At 39.4% G+C, this 21,840-nt stretch overlaps 2 protein-coding genes across 2 annotated transcripts in view; one reads left to right on the forward strand and one right to left on the reverse strand.

The window, feature by feature from the left end:
• Nucleotides 1–21,840, reverse strand: part of PSMA5 (proteasome 20S subunit alpha 5) — a 509,972-nt gene that overhangs the window by 154,480 nt on the left and 333,652 nt on the right. The window lies entirely within an intron of this gene.
• GNAI3 (G protein subunit alpha i3) overlaps nucleotides 1–21,840 on the forward strand; it is a 47,041-nt gene that overhangs the window by 7,427 nt on the left and 17,774 nt on the right. Inside the window, exons 2-3 of the mRNA XM_050746535.1 lie at nucleotides 19,906–19,948; nucleotides 20,065–20,206. Coding sequence (XP_050602492.1) covers nucleotides 19,906–19,948; nucleotides 20,065–20,206 — 185 coding nt within the window. The remainder of the gene's footprint in view (nucleotides 1–19,905; nucleotides 19,949–20,064; nucleotides 20,207–21,840) is intronic.

Raw genomic sequence — 21,840 nt, forward strand, 5'->3', positions numbered from 1 at the left:
TGATCTTCGACAAATAAACAAAAATGTGAAGTGGGGAAAGGACACCCTATTCCACAAATGGTGCTGGGATAATTGACAAGCCACATGTAGAAACACTAATCACTTTTGCAGTCTGAAAATACGGCCCTTTTCAGGAATTAAAATAATGTAATCTTCCCTGACTACGCTATTCCTGTAGTACACTCATGGCCATAGAGTAGGGTGCTTAATACTAGATTTGACAGGGCATGTACAGTTCTAATAAGTGCTGCTACTATGTTTCTTTAAAAAATAATTTTTAGCATATTAAACTTATATGCACTATTACAAAAAAGTCTTAGTTTTTAGGCAGTTGTCTCTGTTAAAAGTAATTCCTGGCCTAGAGATCTTTTAGAGATGGTTAGTAAAACCTGAAGCACTATGCCACCCCGTGGTGCTGAGCTTCTTCACCCTCTAGCTTCTTGGGAAGGAAAAGAGAGTTGTTAGGCCTCTGCAGATATTTCCTTTTTTCCTATCCTGTCTCTCTTCCTTCCCTGGTTTCTTCTACAGCATACTTTCTCTTGGGGAAAGGAGTGTGTGTGTGTGTGTGTGTGTGTGTGTGTGTGTGTGTGTGTGTGTTTCATCAGGTCCTTCCACTAACTTCCATTCTTTTTTTTTTTTTTTAGACAGAGTCTTGCTGTGTCACCCAAGCTGGAGTGCAGTGGTGCAATATCAATGCAACCTCCGCAATCTCACTGCAACCTCTGCCTCCCGGGCTCAAACGATCCTCCCATCTCAGCCTCCTGAGTAGCTTGGACTACAGGCTAATGCCACCACCCCTGGCTAATTTTTTGTAGAGATAGGGTTTTGCCATCTTGCCCAGGCTGGCCTTGAACTTCTGGGTTCAAGTGATTCACCCACCTCAGCGTCCCAAAGTGTTGAGATTATAGGCTGAGCCACTGTGCTCAGCCTCTAACTTCCATTCTTAAAAGTCTCTCATCTGTAACCAGGAAAAAACAATATAGAGAGACAGATGGCAGGAAAATCAGTAGCTGTGCAAAAATGGAATGTTCAAAACGTGGAAGAAAAAACTGAGACATTGTGAAGAGTCTTTTGGTTCCTTTATTAGAGGACAGTTTTTTACTTGGAATTTTTGAAAAATCTGTTCTCTCTACTTGAGATGGCTTCTCTTTCTGCTCTTCCCCCAGCGTATTAATGAACTACATCCTGCTAGTTACCTCAAGTCAGTTTATCCAGTACAGAACTTGCCTTCACTCTTCACCCCCAAATCCACCTGTTGGGAACTTTTCTGTTTTAGTACCACCATTCTCAACATCGTCTAGGCTGAAAACAGCACTTGTTTTTAACTCCTCTCTTACTGTCATCTCTTACAATCAGTCAGTTGTGAGGTCCTATGACTCAGTCATTACTAGATGCCAGATTTTTGGACTTTAAGGTTTTTGGTAGACTGACCTAGGATTTTAATATTTTATTTTTCTTAGTAAATACATTTTAAAAATCTCAGACTACTGTCTGTTATGATTACTATTTAGTTCTCTTTCCTCCGTGAAACTTTTGAGACAGTCTCACTCTGTTGCCCAGACTGGAATGTAGTGGCACAATCTTGCATCACTGCAACCTCTGTCTCCCAGGTTTGAGCAATTCTCGTGCCTGACCCTTCTGAGTAGCTGAGATTACAGGTGTGTGCCACTGTGCCTAGCTGTTTTTTGTAGTTTTAGTAGAGATGGGGTTTCATCATGTTGGCCAGGCTGGTGTCAAACTTCTGGCCTAAAGTCATCTACCCGCCTTGACCTCCCAAAGTGCTGGGATTACAAATGTGAGTCACCATGCCTCACCACTGGTAAAACTTTTGATGTTCTGAATTGGATATGACATGACTCTCTCTTTTTGAAACCTCATAGTACTTTCTATGCCACTTTTAGTCTGCCTTATATATGGTTATTTATGTACTTACCTGGTCCTAACAATATGGTCTTTTAGGGCAGGAGGACTAAATATTTCTCATCTTTGTATCTGTTGCAGGACCTAATATAATGCTAAAGTGTTTTTGCCCATAAGGAATAGGAACACCACTCATACAAGTCACAAGTAAAAGAGGTATATTGAAAGGACACAGTAGGCAACTTCATAGGTGTTAGACATTCAAGAATAGGTAAGAAATGAAATACAGGTAGGTTGTATGTACGTGGATTGTGATACCCAACTCCCACCCTCTCCCCTATTTCTCCTAGAGCAGAATGACCTCCCCCGAGTCTTCAACTTTGGCTTACTCTGACATCTTCTGTGGCTCACACACTGCCCGACCTGGTAGTTCAAGTGCTTCATGTTATCTGATGCAGGCTCCCAGGATCCCATTCCCAGTTCCTGGGAAAGAGTATCAGATTGGCCCAACCTTGTCATGTGCCAACCACAATCCAGTCATGTATGGTTGGGGTATAGCAGGGTTGATGGGGTATCATGAGTTTTATAAGGTAACCCTTTCAAGGACTGGAGTAGGTCAAATTCTCTATTAAAGGCATGGCCAGAGAATTAATGTTTAATAAAGAGATGACAATGCCTAACACCTAGTAGGCACTCATTAAATATAAGTTGAACATAATGGAATGACATGGGAATATTGAGGAACTAAACATATCACTGTGTTACTTTCTCGTTAGTTCATGAGAATGTGCCTGCTCATTCTCAATATTACCATCTTGTAACGTTGAGAGAGAGAACTTAAATTCAGATTTAAAATTAGGCCAGGCACACTGGCTCACGCTTGTAATCCCAGCACTTTGGGAGGCTGAGGTGGGCAGATCACCTGAGGTCAGGAGTTCCAGACTAGCCTGGCCAACGTGGTGAAGCCCTGTCTCTACTAAAAATACAAAAATTAGCCAGGTGTGGTGGCGCACACCTGTAATCCCAGCTACTTGGGAGGCTGAGGCATGAGAATCACTTGAACCTGGGAGGCGGACGTTGCAGGCAGCCAACGTGGCACAGCTGCACTCTAGGGTGACAGAGTGAGACTCTGACTCAAAAAACAAAAGCAAAATTTGAAGTTAAATTGAAGTAGGGTACAGGATTTTAAAGTCCCATTATCAACACATTCAACTCAGAATAGTTAATGTAACCTGAATTTAATTACATTTGATTTTAATTTAGGAATTAATTTTTTAAAATGCATATACCCAGCTCAGGGTCTGTGCTTCATCATCACCCCGGCTTTTTTTTTTTTTTTTTTTTTTTTTTGGGTGCTAATTTTTCCTCTTACTACTTTTATGAGTATCAGAAAATTGTCCAAAGCTAAGGGAAGAAATAAAACACTATTTTTGCTCCTTATTAATAATTTTGCTTCTAATTTTTTGTTAGAGAGTAGATAAAAACGTTTGGCAAAGTAGATTGCTCATAGAGTTAAGCTATCCATGCTTTGTTTTTACCTTTAGTTTAGTTCTATGGCGGGAGCATAGGGCTTGTTGAAGGGAATGGGGAAGAAGGGATGCAGGTCTTCATTAATAAGAAATGTCAGCCAGGTGCAGCATCTCACGCCTGTAATCCCAGCACTTTGGGAGGCCGAGGCAGGCAGATCACTAGGTCAGGAGTTGGAGACCAGCCTGGCCAGCATGGTGAAACTCTGTCTTTACTAAAAATACAAAAAATTAGCTGGGCATGGTGGTGTGCGCCTGTAATCCCAGCTATTTAGGAGGCTGAGGCAGGAGAATTGCTTGAACCCAGGAGGCAGAGGTTGCAGTGAGCTGAGATTGTGCCACTGCACTCCATCCAGCCTGGGTGACAGAGCGAGACTGTCTCAAAAAAAAAAAGGAAAAATGTCTAGAGCAGTGTGCACTGAATTTGTTCACGTTACTGAAGTTCATTTTTAAACTTTGTTTTCTAGTCAATAAAATATAGTAGACTAGCAATAATAAAACATATCTCTTTGAACTGGTAACTCACATCAGAAATAGGAGATACCATGCAATTAATATAGGGCAAAGAAACTGAAAATTGAGAGATTAGTCCTTATCACTGAGCTTCATTTTCCTTTCTTTTTACCACTGAGGGATTTAAATTGAACCTCAGGGGTCCTTTGTCTGTGAGCTTAGTATTATTAACCAGATGGAATATTTTAGCAAATTATAAAGATAATTATTTTTGTGTTATGTCTCTTATTCTTGAGTTTGATTGAAATTAGTTTAACATCATAAAGCTGGTTACAAAGATAGTTAAAAACTGAAGTTAAAAACCTGAAAAACATAAATTCATGAAGTACCCCTAATGTCAATGTTCAAAAGAAAATACAAAGAAATCACTCTAGTATTTGACTTCCCCTCCAATTTTAATTGTCTTTTGGTATAATTCTTTTTCGGTGTTTAGCAAGTTAAAGTTATCTTTAAGCCTTTATCTGTCCAGGTGATCCTGTTACCGGCTTAGTAATCAGCTGTATCATTTCTGTAATTCAAGCTGCTTGAACTGAATAACATTGTGTTAGGATCACTGTTTAATTGTTCTAGTTTTGATAGATACAGTGCTTTATATAAGTGAAATACCATATTTTTCGTGACTTTCTGTTAAGTTGTAACAGAAATTCATATATCTGATGTGAACTAAGCAAAGAAGAAAGATACCTAAAAGACCAAATTTGTTTGACTTGTACCTAAATAATGGTCTAGTGATCTTAGAAACAAGTTTCAGGAAGAGCTAGTCTTCAGATCTGAACATCCTTTGATTTCCAAGTTAGACTTAGATATTTTTTTTTTTTTTTTTTTTTTTTTTTTTTTTTTTTTTTTTTTTTTTTTTTTTTTTTTTTTTTTTTTTTTTTTTCCTAAAAGTTTAAGAAAGATTGTTAAGGATTAGCTGAGATGTTATTGTGTTTGTTGATCCATTACTAATTGCTGTTAGTGCCTCTTTTTGTCACCAAGTCACGTTTTCAGATGAATAAATGTTTTTAATATTAATACAAAACATCTGTGTTTTGAATGATGTTAGTATTTTACATCTCAAAGAATTCTTACTGCTCTTGGAAGTAGATAGTATTCTAAGTCGTAATAATAATAATTATTATTTTGCTGCTCAGTATAATATTCTGAATTTTTTCTAGCTGTAGCAGCTATTGAGTCAGGCATGCCTTGCTGTGATCAAAACATACACTCTGTTTGTATATTTAAATTGTACTGGCTGGGCAAAGTCCTGTAATCCCAGGACTTTGGGAAGCTGAGGCCGGAGGACTAGCCTGGGCAAGATGACAAGACCTTGTCTCTACAAAAAATTTGACAGAGTGAGACCCTGTCTCTTAAAAAAAAAAAAAAGTCATTTGAGGAACAGCAAAAGTCCTCTCTAGTCAATGCTCTTGTGATCCTCCTGCCTCAGCTTCCCGAGTAGCTGGGACTACAGGCATGCACCACTATGCTAGGCTAATTTAAATTTTTGGTAGACATGGGGTCTGTCTACAGTGCCCAGGGTAGTCTTTAACTCCTGGGCTCAAGTGATCCTCTCAACTCAGCCTCCCAAAGTGGTGGGATTACAGGTGTGAGCCACCTTATCTGACCTGATTCACTGCTCTTAAAGAGCTGATGTGAAAGTGAGTTTTGACGGGTTGTTTTAAAGTGACATATCTTTAACAGAACATTTTCCCTGTATTTCTTCAAATTAGAACTTGGGAATCATTAACTTCAAAACAGGGTTTTGTTTGATATAATGATAAGACTACTACCATGACTTACGTAGGTAATGTAGTCCTGAGGTATATGTTAGGATAGTGCAGTCTTAATTTTGGTTCATTCCAGGGTATTGAGAATAATTTGCTTCTTTTCTCCTTCTGCTTCTAAGAAGAAAAGTATTTCTTATTCTATTTTTGTTATTATGTTTGTAATTAAAATCCACATTCATGTCCCCAGCAAAAGTTGAAGTAGTTCTTTCAACTTTTTCTAGACTACTCAATTTTTTTAAAATAAACTTTTAATTTTGGGAAAATTTTAGATTTACAGAAAATCGTTGCAGATAGTGCAGAGTCCCTATATACTTTACACCTGTTTTTCCTTAATGTTGATACCTTATGTAGCTATGGTACATTTGTAAACACTCAGAGATTAATGTTGGTGCCTTAATGTTAACTAAACTTCACATTTTATTTAGATTTCAGCAGTTTTCCCACTAATTTTCTGCTCCAGGATCCAATCCAGGATACGCTATTGCATTTAGTCAAGGCTACTTTTTATTGAGCTTTTTGGTTTTCAGTGTTGCACTGTTCAGTGGAAGGCTCATGTATTAACTTATTTTCCAGCCTGGAGATATAAATGAGAAATACACAGAATTCTTAAGCAGTTCAAGTAGGGGAGATACAAAAGTAAACAATGGTAATAAAATGTGATTACAGAAGGAATAGTCAATTTTGTAAGGAGGAGGAGGAAGAGAGAGAGACATTTACATCAGGGAGGCCCTCCCAGAGGAGGTGACATTTGAAATGGGCTTTGAAAATTAAATAGCAACTTTTCTTTTTTTAGTTCTTCCTTTTAGAATATTTTACCAAGCAAAAAGCTGGGATGAAAGTTAAATAGGAACTCTTAAGGCAGAGGCTGGAGAGAAGCATATCCAGACAAAGGGAATAGTAAGCACAAAGACTCAGAACATGAGTGAGCAAATAGATTTGATTGAAATCAAGGGTTGGTACCGGGCGCGGTGGCTCACGCCTGTAATCCCAGCACTTTGGGAGGCCAAGGCGGGTGGACCACGAGGTCAGGAGATCGAGACTATCCTTGCTAACACGGTGAAACCCCCATCTCTACTAAAAATGCAAAAAATTAGCCGGGCGTGGCGGCGGGCGCTTGTAGTCCCAGCTACTTTGGAGGCTGAGGCAGGAGAATGGCGTGAACCCGGGAGGCGGAGCTTGCAGTGAGCCGAGATCGCACCACTGCGCTCCAGCCTGGGCGACTGAGTGAGACTCCATCTCAAAAAAAAAAAAAAAAAAAAAAGAAATAAATGAAGGGTTGGTACAGGAAGAGTGTAGAAGGTGAGCCTGAAATGAAGGGTTGGTACAGGAAGAGTGTAGAAGGTGAGCCTGAAAAGGTATGCAGAGGATTTGGAGAGTGTTTATGTTAATTTTTTTGGTAGCTGTATTTTAAGCTGTATTATGTATGTGTGTGTACATATGAATATATGTGTGTGTGTATATACATACACAAAATATATATGTATGCACGCATATGGAGTAGGTTCTGCATCTGGATTTAACCAATGACAGATCAAAAATATTGGGAAAAATAAAATAATATGACAAAAATTAAAGTATAACAACTATTTACATAGCATTTACATTTTATTAGGTATTATAAATAATCTAGAGAGGATTTAAACTGTATAGCAGATTGTGTGTAGGTTATATGCAAATACTACACCATTTTATGTAAGGGACTTGAGCATTGGTAGATTTTGGTATCCTAGGGGAGTCCTGGAGCCAATCCCCTGTGGATACCAAGGTATGTGTGTGTGTATAAAATTTAGGGGAACTCATCCAGAGACTGCATTGTTCTCCTCCTTATTACCTGCTTTTTTTTTTTTTTTTTGTCATTCCACCACTAATTCATGCTGTAACAAAAGGTTAAGTGGAAGTAAATACATATGTGAAATCCAGACTGTTTTGGGTTTTAGCTTAACAGCTTTGGTGAGCAATTATTATAGTAAAGGAAATGAAATTGCAGGCATTCTTATCTGGCAACTCAGTGTGTAGTGTTTGCTGTTAGTGAATTTTGAAAGTGTAGTTTGATTTACATTTGATTAAATATACCTGTAGAAACGTGCTCTATGTGGCTATTGATGTTAGAGGGCCCTAGGTAGGGAGGAATATGATTTCAACATTTTAAATCCCAAAATTGTAGAATTTTGGGATGTAGGTGTTTTGATAAATGATTTAGCATTGCGATTAACTTTGGAGGACATCTGCAGTGTGATGAATAACTATTTCTATGGGTTAAAATGAAATATTTGGATTATTTGTGCATTACAGTTGCTTCTGTCAGTTCTGTTCCCTTTTACTCTAAACAAAAGATAGTTTTCAGTCATGTCATATATAAATACTGCATAATTTAATATTAGCATCAAAATGGCTTTTTGCTGCCCTGCTTTCATACGTAGAGGGAAACGTACCACAGGGCAAAATTAGAACACTGAGACTGGGCACAGTGGCCCATGCCTATAATCTCAGCACCTTGGGATCGCTTGAACTCAGGAGTTTGATACTAGCCTGGGCAACATGATGAAACTCCATCTCTACTAAAAATACAAAAATTAGCCGGTGTGGTGATGTGCGTCTGTGGTGCCCCCTTTTAGAGGCTGAGGGGGAAGGATTGCTTGAGCCCTGGGGTGGGGCAGAGGTTGCGGTGAGCAGAGATCATGCCACTGCACTCCATCCTGGGTGACAGAGCAAGACACTGTCTCAGAAAACAAACAAACAAACAAACAAAAACCATTGAGGCAGCTAGAGGATGATCCCAGTCCTTGCTCACAAATGACTGCTGCCTTAAGCATTCAAAGCCAAGGAAGGAACTTAAGTGGTAACATTTTGAGGAGAGCTGCTTAGCTGAGTGAGCTGCCTTTTTTTAAAAAAAAACCTCAAACCAACCCTTCCTTAGATGATTTATGAATGTAAAATGCCTATTAACTTTCTGCTTTATGGTTTATGATGCTTGTAAAATGATAGAATTATTGTCCATGTATGTAATTGGTGAAGGATGTGAAACTCAGAACAAACCATACAGTGCCATGTAAGTTATGGACATATTTTGGTTGTTAGGGCCTTTAAAAAACATCTCCCCCTCTGTCATTACATATTTTACCCTCTAGAAATATTTAATGAAACAGTAACTGATATTGGGAGGGACACATAGGTTGCTTCAAAGATAAATGGTAATGTTTAATTTTTTATGCTGGACAATAGGTACACAGATATTTTTGTTATACATTTGCTGTAAGTATTCCCTTTTATGTATCCAATATTTATTTAATAAAAAACAACCTAAAATTTTAAAGGCAAAAAAGGTAATTCTCATGTCCTTAAGGCCAATTCCATTCAGTTATTTTGTGTGGTTTTTTTTTTTTTTTTTTTGGTGGCAAGGAAAAGAAAACTCATTCAAACTAGGACCAAAAGTTGGTGGGTTGATAGGTTATTGTTAGACTATAGAAAGGTGTATGTGGGAATACAGGAAGAGTTGGAGAATCAGGCTGCAGGAACTGAGGCAGCTCTTAGACTGGCCAGACTGTTGTCTCTTTTTTGTCTGTTTTTGCCTCTTGCTGGCTTCACTGTTTCTGCCTTTATTTTATTTTATTTATTTTATTTTTTTGCTTTCTTACCTTTGCTTGTTCCCCTCTTTCTCTCTTTCCTTGGTCCCATCCATTTGTTTTTCTGTTTGTTTGTTTTTTGTTTTTTAACTGGGGCAACAACCTTTGTTGTAAAACAAAGGTGCCCTTCCCCCATTTACTCTCTGTTTCCTCACTTACTTGATGTCTCTTTTTTTGTGAACTCTCTCCTTTAAGTCTCACTGCACATGTGTCTGTTCTCTTCTCTCCAGACCAACCTTCCTCTGAATCTCTTCCTTTGTGACCTTGTTGTGCATGAAGCTCTATTATGGTAGCCTAGGTTTTTTTCACATGTATCTCCTAGTGCAGATTCCTCAGATAATCCAACTGGTCCTGCTCATCTTTTGGAGCTAGGTCACGTAGGCCCCCAACAGTCTGTGACTGGGTGACTCCTGTGTTAGGTATTTACTCTCAATTCAGTCACAGGAAAGGATGTGGCCTAGATCGTGTGGGCCATTCCCCGCTGAGGTAGTGAAGTAGGGATTTTTATAGAAGAGATTATGGGCAGGCAGGTGTTCTGAAATTCTAATATGTCAGTTAAGTTTTATCAAAATTTTCTCATATGCTCTTTAAGCTTTTTTGATAATTGGTATGTGATTGCTTCCTAGAACAATGTTTTTCAAAGAAAAGACCATTAGCTCTCTTCCAGTTACAACTCACTGCCATCTTTTATCCTTAAGATACTCATTCGTAGCCAGGCGCGGTGGCTCATGCCTGTAATCCTAGCACTTCGGGAGGCCGAGGCTGGTGGATCATGAGGTCAGGAGTTCAAGACCAGCCTGGCCAAGATGGTGAAACCCCGTCTCTACTAAAACTACAAAAAAATAGGACGGGCGTGGTGGCAGGCGCCTGTAATCTCAGCTACTTGGGAGGCTGAGACAGGAGAATCAGTTGAACCCGGGCGGCAGAAGTTGCAATGAGCCGAGATTGTGCCACTGGGTGACAGAATGAGACTCTGTCTCAAAAAAAAAAAAAAAAAAAAAAAAAAACTCATTGATGATCTCCCTGAACAAATAATAAATGAGTGCTCACTATGTTTTATGTACTCTTCTAGGGGTTAGGGATAGAATGAGATGATGAGTGCAAGGGAACTAGGACAAGGGTTTGAGAGTAAGGCTAGAAGGGAGTGAGGTTAGTGAGTGAGTCCAAATTTATTGTCAGTACAGTCATGGGATAAGAGCTGAAGGGCCAAGAGTGGGTGTGAGGCCGACTAAAGATAGCATAGGAATGGACATCTTCTGTTTCTGTTAACTACCCACATTGAAGATTCCATCCATTGCATCTGGCATCATGATTCATGTGATTAAGCAACCACTGAATATTATAGAAACTCAAGCCATTCATCTCACAGATAGTCATTAAGTGCCTACTCTGTCCTAGATTTTACTCTAGATTGGCGGGGGGTGCACAAAAAGAAATCACAATTTTGTGCTTTCAAGGATTGTGCTTTGAGCTTAGGGCTAGTGGAGTCCTAAACAGGCACAAACCCGAATAATTACGATAATTTGACCAAGTACTAATGTAATAGTGTTTGACATTACCCTGTAAAGCCAGGTTGAGCCTGGTCAGGGTGCCTTGAGGGAGAATTACATAGATATGGAAGGGTTTTCAGGTTGTGACAGAAAGGGTTTCATTACTATTTTAATCAAAATCAGGAAAACCAACTAGCAGCTTATGAGAAGCAAGGAGATTAGGAGCTAGGAAGAGAGTCAAATAATTTTTTTACAGTAGCCAGAGCTGGCTAGAGATAAAATGAGGTGAGGTGGCTGGGAAGGACAGTTTGGGAGCTAGTTTTGGAAGTTAACCTCTTGAACTGATGTGCAAAGGGAGTAATCTATGTCAGCCACCAGGGTGGAAGTGATAACTGTTCAGAATGAATGAGGAGGGCTTCAGCAAGGAGTTGAAGTCTGAGTTGAATAGGGGTTTCACGGATGTTTATAGCATATATAGAGGCTTGTCATGTTTAGCGGGATAGTGGGCTGGCTGAAAAACTGTTTTGAGATTGTAGGCTAAGGAAACTTGGTAATTTCACAAGAAAAATAGATCTCTAACTTCTCCCACCAGACCATAAAGTCCATAAACTTATTTGTATTTGAAGTCACAATTTTCATCATTTTCAGGCATGTAGGAGACATGTTTGTTAAAAAAAATTTTTTATTTGCTCAGTGCTGTTTTTCCTATCTGTTATTCTTCTAGCCTTTTCTTTTATTGAACTAAGAAGCAACGGGTTTTTAAATTAAGTGTAGTACCTTGAAAAGCCATTTGAATGAAATGTCATTTTTTGTTTGTTTGTTTGTTTGAGACGGTGTTTTACTCTTGTTGCCCAGGGCAGAGTGCAGTGGTGTGGTCTTGGCTCACTGCAACCTCTACCTCCCGGATTCAAGTGATTCTCCTGCCTCAGCCTCCTGAATAGCTGGGATTACAGGTGTCCGCCACCACACCTGGCTAGTTTTTTGTATTTTTAGTAGAGACGAGGTTTCACTATGTTGGCCAGGCTGGTCTTGAACTCCTGACCTCAGGTGATCCACCCGCCTCAGTCTCCCAAAGTGCTGGCATTACAGGCATGAGCCACTGCACCCGGCCTAGAATGTCATTTTTAACCTTACTTTGAATTTTTAGAGTTACATACCTATGCCTGTTACTAAAAGGAATCAACCAGGAGCAGTAGGTACTCCTATTGGAAATAGCATGGGCTTTCTCCTATGATCTTTAGTTGTAGATGCTCACAATTCTTTTTTCTTTCCTGTTGTAAATGAAAGGCGAGAATAAGTTAGCAAAAAAATCAATTTTATTTGCTGATAAAGCTTTCAGCCTACTGTGAGAGAGGGGCTGTCTGCGCCTATTTTGGTCATATGTTCCTATATGTCTGATAACGGGGGCTGGTAGAAGAGAGAGTGTTGGTCTAGCACTGACTAGAAGGTTATCTAAAAATAGTGCCATACTGGGATTTGATTGTCCAGACCTCTGGAAGAGGGGCTATACTCTAATTATAATCCTGCTACTAAAAATTTTAAAATTTCTCTATAGAAACCGGTATTTAACAGGAAGAGGAGATGTTTCAGGTACCCCTGGAATAACCACTATCTCAGGTGGTAGCAGTACAGAGAGACCTGTGAGAAAGCTTCAAGGAAAAGCTATAGAGGTATAAATGGATGAAAAGGAGAGGCGATAGTAGACAGGAATATCTGGGGCTGAAAATACATTTAAGGAAGAGAGTGTTTTTGTTCTTCAGGATAGGGTGAAGAAAACGACTAATGCTTTGATATATTATAGTTTGCTGTAACTTTCAGGTTATAAGTTATAGTTTATGTGTGTGAATCCAGATTCTGTCTAGGATTTTATTATGAAACCACTGCTAAATAGTTATACCATTTTTACTGTAATTTTGAACCAACATCAGTATCCAAGTTATTACTAAATGAAACTTTGTGAGGCCTTAACGTTACTTGGTGATATTCTCAACATTGAAAACAGCATTCATAAATAATAACTAGCTAACATTTATGGAACGTTTACTGTGTGCCAGGCACTGTTTTAAGCATTTTCTATTGACCCCCATTCAAATGAGGAAATTCATTGTGCTTGAAGGCACAGAAATAGAAATTCGCATAATATACTCATGTATCTTCTTTGGACTGGCTTTAGTCAAATGAAAGAGAAAAAAGAGAAGGCCTCAGGGGATAGTGTTTTTTTTTTTTGAGAATTAGCCATCTGTCAGGGTTAATTTTTAAAATCAGTCTGTATGTGAGCTGAATGAGTTTGCTCATATATGATGATGGTTTATTTGTTTTAGCAGTTCCAGATTCCAATCACTTTAGGCCTTGTTTAAAAATTATCTTGCAAAGAAATTATCACCATCTCTCACTTTACATACCCATAATGTAATAGGGTGGAGAGCATATGCTCTGGTACCTGCTCAGAGATCATTTTAAAAATTCAATTAAGAACATGTGGCTGGGTGCAGTGGCTTGCGCCTGTAATTCCAGCACTTTGGGAGGTGAGGCGGGAGGATTGCTTGAGCTCAGGAGTTTGAGGCCAGCCTGGGCAACATAGCGAAACTTCATCTCTACTAAAAATAAAAAAAAAAATTAGCCAGGCACGATGGTGTGCACCTGTAGTCCTAGCTACGCCTATCTACTGAGGAGGCTGAGGGAGGAGGATTGCTTGAGCCCGGGAGATTGAGACTGCAGTGAGCTGTGATTGCGCCACTACACTCCAGCCTGGGTGACAGAGTAAGACTCTGTCTCAAAACAAAAAACAAACAAAAAACCCATGTTTAGGTAAATACAGTGATTCTACATTAGAGTACATATTGGTGAATTTTTTTTTTTTTTTTTTTTTTGATATGGAGTCTCGCTCAGTGATCCAGGCTGGAGTACAGTGGCGCGATCTCGGCTTACTGCAAGCTCTGCCTCCCGGGTTCATGCCATTCTCCTGCCTCAACCTCCCGAGTAGCTGGGACTACAGGTGCCCGCCACCACGCCTGGCTAATTTTTAAAATATTTTTAGTAGAGACGGAGTTTCACCGTGTTAGCAGGATGGTCTCGATCTCCTGACCTCGTGATCTGCCCGTCTCAGCCTCCCCAAGTGCTGGGATTACAGGCATGAGCCACCGCGCCCGGCTCCATATTGGTGAATTTTTTTTTGGTTTAACAGTGTTGATGATTATGTATTCAAATTGTAGGTAAACACAGATGATTTTCTTTTTCTTTTTGCTGGGACAAGGTCTTGCTCTGTGCCCAGGTTTGAGTGTAGTAGCACGCTTGTAACTCACTGCAACCTTGAATTCCTGGGCTCAAGAGATTTTCCCAAGTAGCTGAGATTACAGGTGTGTGCTGCTAGGCCCAGCTAATTTTTTGTGTTATTCTTGTTTTGTTTTGTTGGTTTGTTTTTTTTCTTTGATAGAGATGAAGTTTGCCTATGTTGCCTAGACTGGTCTTGAACTCATGGCCTCAAGTGATCTTCCTGCCTTGGCCTCCCAGAGTGGTGGGATTATAGGTGTGAACCAACCATGCCCTGTTCCCAGATAGTTTTCTAAATTAATCCTCTTCCTTTATTCTCTGCAGATTGCCTTGCCTCTTTTATTGAGAATGAGACTAACATGGCTTCCTTCCTCCTTTTATTCTCAAAAATCTCTGTGACTTCACCTCTCATCCTTTTTTCCTACTTATATAGGATATCTTTTAAAGGACAAAGCTTCTATGTTGAATGGATCCTATTCCCTCCTGTTTCTGGGACCTTTCCAACTTTTTCTCCCCTGTATATCCTAACCTCCTGCGCAGTTCCATCCCTCTGCATACAGAGTCCTCTTCAGTTCCTCCCTTTCCAAGCCATAGATGCTGTCTTTGCAATATCCTTTACATCTTCCCATTCTTTGTATTTCAACTATCACTTCCCTGGTGTATTAAAGATGGGCAACTGAATCTCCCCTTAAACTTGTGATAAATTTTTGAAGAAAGAGATAAAAGATGCAGATAAAATTAGGAAGTTCCAAACACCATGTGTGTTGTAGGGTAGGGAGATGGAACATAGGAAGCAGCTTGGGGAAAATGCAACGATGAGATGTTATGAAAAGGGAGCTTACTGCTAGAGCAATGGAGCACAGAGAGTTGAGGTAAAAGTGAAGAACCCAGACCTAATAAGAAAGGGTTATAGAAAGTGTTTCAATAATTTGGAGAATTGTTAGATAAACTGATGGTTTTAAAAATAGTGCCACTTGGGGCAGGCGCCTGTAATCCCAGCTACTTGGGAGGCCGAGGCAGGAGAATTGCTTGAACCCGGGAGACAGAGGTTGCAGTGAACTGAGATTGCACCATTGCACTCCAGTCTGGGCAATGGAGCAAGACTATTTAAAAAAAAAAAAAAAGTGCCACTTGGAAATGATGAGAACAGGGAGAGGGGCTTTGAACTGGAAGCTTCAGAAAATCACAGCAGTAACATATAATAGGTGCAGCATCAGGCTCAGACATGTGAAGGATAGAAAGGATTAATTTGAGAAATGCGTAAGAAGAAAGAAGATTTTGTTACAGCTTGGTAAGGAGAGAAGAGAAGTGAGTGGGTTCCAGATGACTCTCATATTTCACACTTGGAAGATGGATAAGATGGTGGCACCCTTCATGGTGATATAGAAGCCGAGTGGGTCAAAGACTTTTGGTATAAAGTGATTCACTCTTTATTTGTATAAAATGCCCCCCGGAACACCCACTGAAACAAATCCGTATTTAGTTCTGTGGGCAGTTAGAAGTGCCTTTTTTTTTTTTCTTAAGATAGAGTCTCGATCTGTTGCCCAGGGTGGCGTGCCATGGTGTGATCTTGGCTCACTGCAACCTCTGCTTCCCGGGTTCAAGTGATTCTCATACTTCAGGCTCTTAAGTAGCTGAGATTACAGGTGCCCACCACCACGCCTGGCTAATTTTTTGTATTTTTAGTAGAGACGGAGTTTCACCATGTTGGCCATGGCTGGTCTCGAACTCCTGACCTCAGGTGATCCACCAGCCTCGTCCTCCCAAAGTGTTGGGATTACAGGCGTGAGCCACTGTGCCCTGCCAAGGTGCAAGAGACGGAACTGGAAGCTCGGAAGAAGATGTTAGTGTGATAACAAAGGGAAAGGCAAACTGACATTTTCTCAGGGAGCCTTGGAAAAATGTGAGGGAGGTAGGGCAACAGAGGGGTTTTTTTTTAATCAGCACATCCGTAGGCTAGGATTAATGAGATAGGTAGAAATTGATTCTGAGATTAATAGATTTATTATTTTATTCAAGATAATCTCACATGAATGATGGAAATGTGGTTTTCAGTATATAAAAGAATAGTACACATTGATTCATTAATCTCAACTTTTCTTAATTTAGTAGCTTTTGTTAATATGGATAATCTGAGAATTTTGTCTTTTAAACAATTTAAAATATAACTGGTATGCATTTGTATTTTCTTCCCCAGAGTAGAATCATTGGGTTTTTTAGATATGAATGAGAGGATCCACCTTTTTATAACAGCATCCTAAGAAAGTCACTGTGTGCTTCTTGAATATTAACTATGTAATACTACCCTGATTATCGATTATGTAATGAGACAAGGTCATATATAAATGTGCCTTTTGATTCTGTAAGAATGTAGTTGTCTAGAATTTTTATATTTGGATTTTAATTAACTTTTGGTTAGTAAAGTTGAGAAATATTTAGTAAAGAATCATGGTTACTAAATATTATTCATTGTTTAGTAATATTTATTTGAGTAGATAATTTATGTCATGACCAATTTAAGGCCCTGGGAATGCAGGGATGAATAAGCCTTCATGGAGCTTATATTTTAGTGTGGAAGATAAGAAATGAGCTAATCTGTCATGTGAGGAAGCAGTAAGTGCTATGAAAAAATATAACACAGAATAAGGGGAGAGACTGTGACGGGGTGAGAACTATTTAGATAGATGAGTCAGAAAAAGCTGTTCCTGTGAAAAAGAAAATCTTGCAAAACTTATTTCAGGTAACAGTAAACTCAAAGACAGGAAAGACAGAGTCAGGACCTAACTCAGTAAGAACCGGTTTGGTGTGTTGGAGGAAAAGCAAGAATGCTGGTCTGACAAGAGCAGCGAGGACAAAGTGGAGAGTAACAAGAGATGAGGGTGAAGAGGTAGGCAGGGGCCAGAGTATATTGCACAATAATGCCCATGGATTTTGAGTATAACTGGAGATCGTGTGACATGGTCTAATTTACATTTTACAAAGTTTATTCTACCTACTGACTGGCAAACTGGCTGTAGAAAAGGCAAGGTCTGAAGCACTGGACTATTTAGGAAGCTTTTGCAGTGATCTAGGCCTATGGTTTTCAATGTTCAGGAACAAACTGTTAAAACTATTACATTAACTATTTATTTTGTTTTATTAAAAAAATTAAGCTTTACTAATATTTAATATACAGATTGGCACTGGCATCCTTTTCTTATCTACATGTTAGTCACATGTCACTTAACATTTTTGACTTGAGCAACTGGTGAATGTTGGTGCCATTTACTGGAATGAGAAGACTGAGGGAGGAGCAGGGTTTGTTTTGAGGTGAGAGTGAGTTGGGGAATCAGTATCTCAGTTTTGAGCATTTTAGGTTTGTGAAATCTAAATACCTGCTAGAAATCTAGTATCAGGTAGATGGTTTAGATATATGAATCTGGAACCAAGGTTAGAAGCCAAGATTAGAGATCTAAATTTGCAAATCAGTAGTATAGAGGCAGTAAACACCAGCTTTGGAGCCAAACTGAATGCAGATTTCAGTTCTGCCACTTACTAACTGTGTAATTGTAGGCAAGTTACTTGACATCTGTCTGCATCATTAATCTCATCTGTAAAATAGGGATGATAATGTCTACTTCATAGGGTTGTTGTGAGGATTAGATTAGTTATTACAAACAAAGTGGTTAGAACAGCATGGCCGAGGTTACTCACTAGATGTTACCTGTTATGATTGGTTTATGAATAGTATTTAAGCCATGAGATTAGGGCCGGGTGCGGTGGCTCACTTCTGTAATCCCAGCACTTTGGGGGGCCGAGGCAGGTGGATCGCTTGAGCCCAGGAGTTCGAGAGCAGCCTGGTGAACATGGTGAAACCCTGTCTCTACTAAAAATACAAAAATTAGCCAGATGTGGTGGCGCGTGCCTGTAGCCCCAGCTACTCAGGAGGCTGAGGCAGGAGAATCACTTGAACCTGGGAGGCAGATGTTGCAGTGAGCCAAGATTGAGCCACTGCACTCCAGCCTGGGTGACAGAGCAAGAGTCTGTCTCCAAAAAATAAAGGCGATGAGATTAGATAACTTAGAGAATGAGTTTAGATAGGGAAAAGGGCCAAGGAGGGAGCCCTGAAGCAATACAACCTTTAGAATTCAGAAACTGGGCCAGGTGCGGTGGCTCACGCCTGTAATACCAGCATTTTGGGAGGCTGAGGCAGGCAGATCACCTGAGGTCAGGAGTTTGTGACCAGCCTGGCTAACATGGCGAAACCCTATCTCTACTAAAAATACAAAAATTAGCTGGGTATTAAGGTGGGAGCCTGTAATCCCAGCCACTCGGGAGGCTGAGACAGGAGAATTGCTTGAACCTGGGAGGCGGAGGTTGCGGTGAGCTGAGATTGTACCATTGAACTCCAGTCTGGGCTACAGAGTGGGACTCCATCTCAAAAAAAAAAAAAAAAAAAAAAAAAAGGATTCAGAAACTGGAGAGAGGAGATTGAGGAGTGAAGTAGGAATCAAACCTGAAGGGTGTGTTGGCTAGAAGCCTTCCTAGTGAAGAAAATATTTCAACTTAGACAAATTCTGCTTGAGAGGCTAAGATGAGCAGCAAGAATTGACCAACTGGGTTTGTCAAGATGGAAGTTTTTGGAGACCTTGAGAAGTAGTTTCAGTAGAGTGGTGGGGATGAAAGCCTGATTAGCATAGCTGAGGGACAGAATTGAATGTACAAAATTGGAGGCACTGAGTGTAGATGGCACATTAGAGGAGTTTTGCTGCAAAGAGGGATAGAGAAAATGGAGTGGTAGCTAGAAGAAAATGTGTGGGGTCAAGGAAAGTTAGGGGTGTGTATGTGTGTTGAGTTAAAGATGGAAAATAGTATAGTAAGCTTGTATGCTGATGAGAATGACCCAGTGGAAATAAAAAATTGATCATATTTGAGACATGGGAAATATCATGGGAAATTGCAGCAGCCATGACCTTGAGTAGGTAAAATGAAGGTGCACAAGGGGAGAAGTTGATTTTAAAACATTGGCAGAGATTTTTCATCCGTTGATGAAGGTAGAGAATATTAATGGAGGTACAGATAGACTGGTAGATGTGGTTGTGGGAAAATGAGGTAGTTTTTTCTGATTGCTTTAATTTTTATGGAAAAGTAGGGCAGGATCATCAGCTGAGAGTCAGAAGTGGCAAGGGGTTTATAAAATTTGAGAGAGAGGAGGTGGTGTGATATAGGGATCTTGAAAGATAGGAAAATGAGTTGACTAGGGAAGATCTAGCAGGTGGCTTTGTCAAGGAGGTCAGAAGGCCAGCTTGACATTTGTGGTCATTTGTTTAAAGTGATTCCAGCTGGCTAAGGAGGGCAGGGTGGTCTTGAGATGGTGTATGGTGAGAAATTGATAGGCACAGTGCCTTCTCTGCTTCTATTTAAAACATCTTTAGTTCTGTGACTGATAGGATTGCCCTCAGAACATTTCTCTGGTATGGGCAGGCAGCAACAGAGGAATTAATAAAAATGAATAGACCAAAATATAATCATTACATTTTTGCCCATATTCAGTGTTTATATCATGTTTTATATAGTGAATGAGTTCCTCCAAAAGTTTATGTTGCCATCTGTCCTTGGATATGCCTATTTTGCACAAATGATACCAAGCAAGCCCTAGGACACTTTCAATAAATTATACTTGGTTGCTGAGTTATGTAAAGAAAGTAAAATGCTGTAGTGGAGAAGCTGGATACATTTTCTTGATAGACATGAAAGCCTCACCAAAATTTTCCCTAGGACCTGTGGTTTCCATCAATCTAGAGTTATCATTCATGTTGATATTATACTTTTATGTTGATTACTGAGAAATTCAAAGTCTGGTTTTCTTTTCTTTCAGGTGCTGGAGAATCTGGTAAAAGCACCATTGTGAAACAGATGAAGTAAGTTGGAATGTGGCATTTTGTTAGACTAGGATTTCTCCTAATGCATATAAAATTCATAGTATCTTTTCATTTTAGGTCCACGCTATTGACTTGTGGTTTTCTTTGTTTTAAAGAATCATTCATGAGGATGGCTATTCAGAGGATGAATGTAAACAATATAAAGTAGTTGTCTACAGCAATACTATACAGTCCATCATTGCAATCATAAGAGCCATGGGACGGCTAAAGATTGACTTTGGGGAAGCTGCCAGGGCAGTAAGTGTTTCTCATTTCCTCTTCACTTGCTCTTATTCAGCAGATATAGTTTTAAGTTAAGCAAAATTTTTGCTTCATGTTTTAGGGAAATGAATTTAAGCAACAAGATAAAATGTAGTAAAGTACTTTGTGCTCACTTGAGAAGTGTTAGCAATCTACTTTAGAAGGTGTTAGATGTAACCACCCCAAGAGGAGTCTAGGAAATGGGATTCTGTGGATGCATCATAGGTTTCTGGGATAACTGTTCTATTCAGTTGCCTTTTTTTTTTTTTTTTTAACAGCACTGTTGACTTTTATAGTAGTTGATAATAGTACATTAAAATAATAATCTAAGAGAAAGGTTGCCATGATATGTAGCTCTGCTTTCTGAGGTGTACAGATTAAAGGCCAAAATCAGTCTTGCAGAATAAATTCTGTAAAGACATGAGCACTAAGTCCAAATTCTTGAATATCTAAGTCAGATATTCAAGAATACTATATACTACATGGAACCTTAGGCTATAGAATTGGCATATACCATGCCCTAGTATAATTCTTTAATGCCTTGCACATGTCAGCTATTTAAAAAGTTGTATTATTAATTATAATAATACTTAGTAGACCCTGAAGATCTTGTTTATAAAATTAGAGTATGTATAATTAGGATGTTTTATGCCATTGGGGAGGGGGCCAAAATGAAGGCAGGAGATCTTTGATATTACTATCAGCTAAATTCCAGAAAAGGCTGGGAAATTATAGAATTATTTCCTACATCTAAGGGACTCACTGGCTGTGTTCAGAGTGTCATACTTACGTGCCATGGCAAAATAAAAGGAGATGATTTGGGAAGTCTGCCTGGAAAGGCAAAACCTATATGTCTATGAAGTCGCTTAGGAACTCTTATAAGCCACTTCCAACTTACCAAATGCGAATTTATATTTGATAAAAAGATAGGAAATTGTTGAGGGGAAATACTGAAAGGGTGGTCACAGTTGGATAGTGTTAGACTGGAAAGTGTCTTAGAAATGGCATAAAGGAAGAGGAGCTAGATTAGGGATTGTAAAATGAGAGATGAGTATCAAAAAATAAGAGAAAATATGTGAATGTGACTTTTATATTTTTGTAAAATATATCACATAGAAACTATTTTTCTATGCATCCGAGTGGGGAAGTTTGGCAGTCAAGCAAAAAAAAGCCTTTATCCTTGTCTTACCCTTTCCTATTCCTTCTCTCACCTCCTGCTTTTCTTTCCTTCTTTTCCTCTTTTTCTTCTTCATACCAGCTCTATCTGTGGTCTTATTTTCTTTTTCCCATTTCTCATTTCTCCCTGTTACCTAACTCTACTTCTCTGTTGCATTTGTTGTATCTGATAACAGGTCAGTAGTACTGTTATTTATTCTCTTCCCTCTCTCTGTTGGCTTTTTCTCCATCTCAGTTATTGATTCTTTTAGTTTGTCCCTTTTCTCTTTCCCTCTTTAATTTTATTCCCCACTGTCTGTCTTCCTTTATTTATCTCCCTACCCTTTCATTTCTTTTTTTTTTTTTTTTTTTTGAGACGGACTCTCGCCCTGTCACCCAGGCTGGAGTGCAATGGCACAATCTCGGCTCACTGCATCCTCCGCCTCCCGAGTTCAAGTGATTCTCCTGCCTCAGCC

The sequence above is a fragment of the Macaca thibetana genome, chromosome 1 (assembly GCF_024542745.1).
Source record: "Macaca thibetana thibetana isolate TM-01 chromosome 1, ASM2454274v1, whole genome shotgun sequence".
Classification (NCBI taxonomy): Eukaryota; Metazoa; Chordata; class Mammalia; order Primates; family Cercopithecidae; genus Macaca; species Macaca thibetana.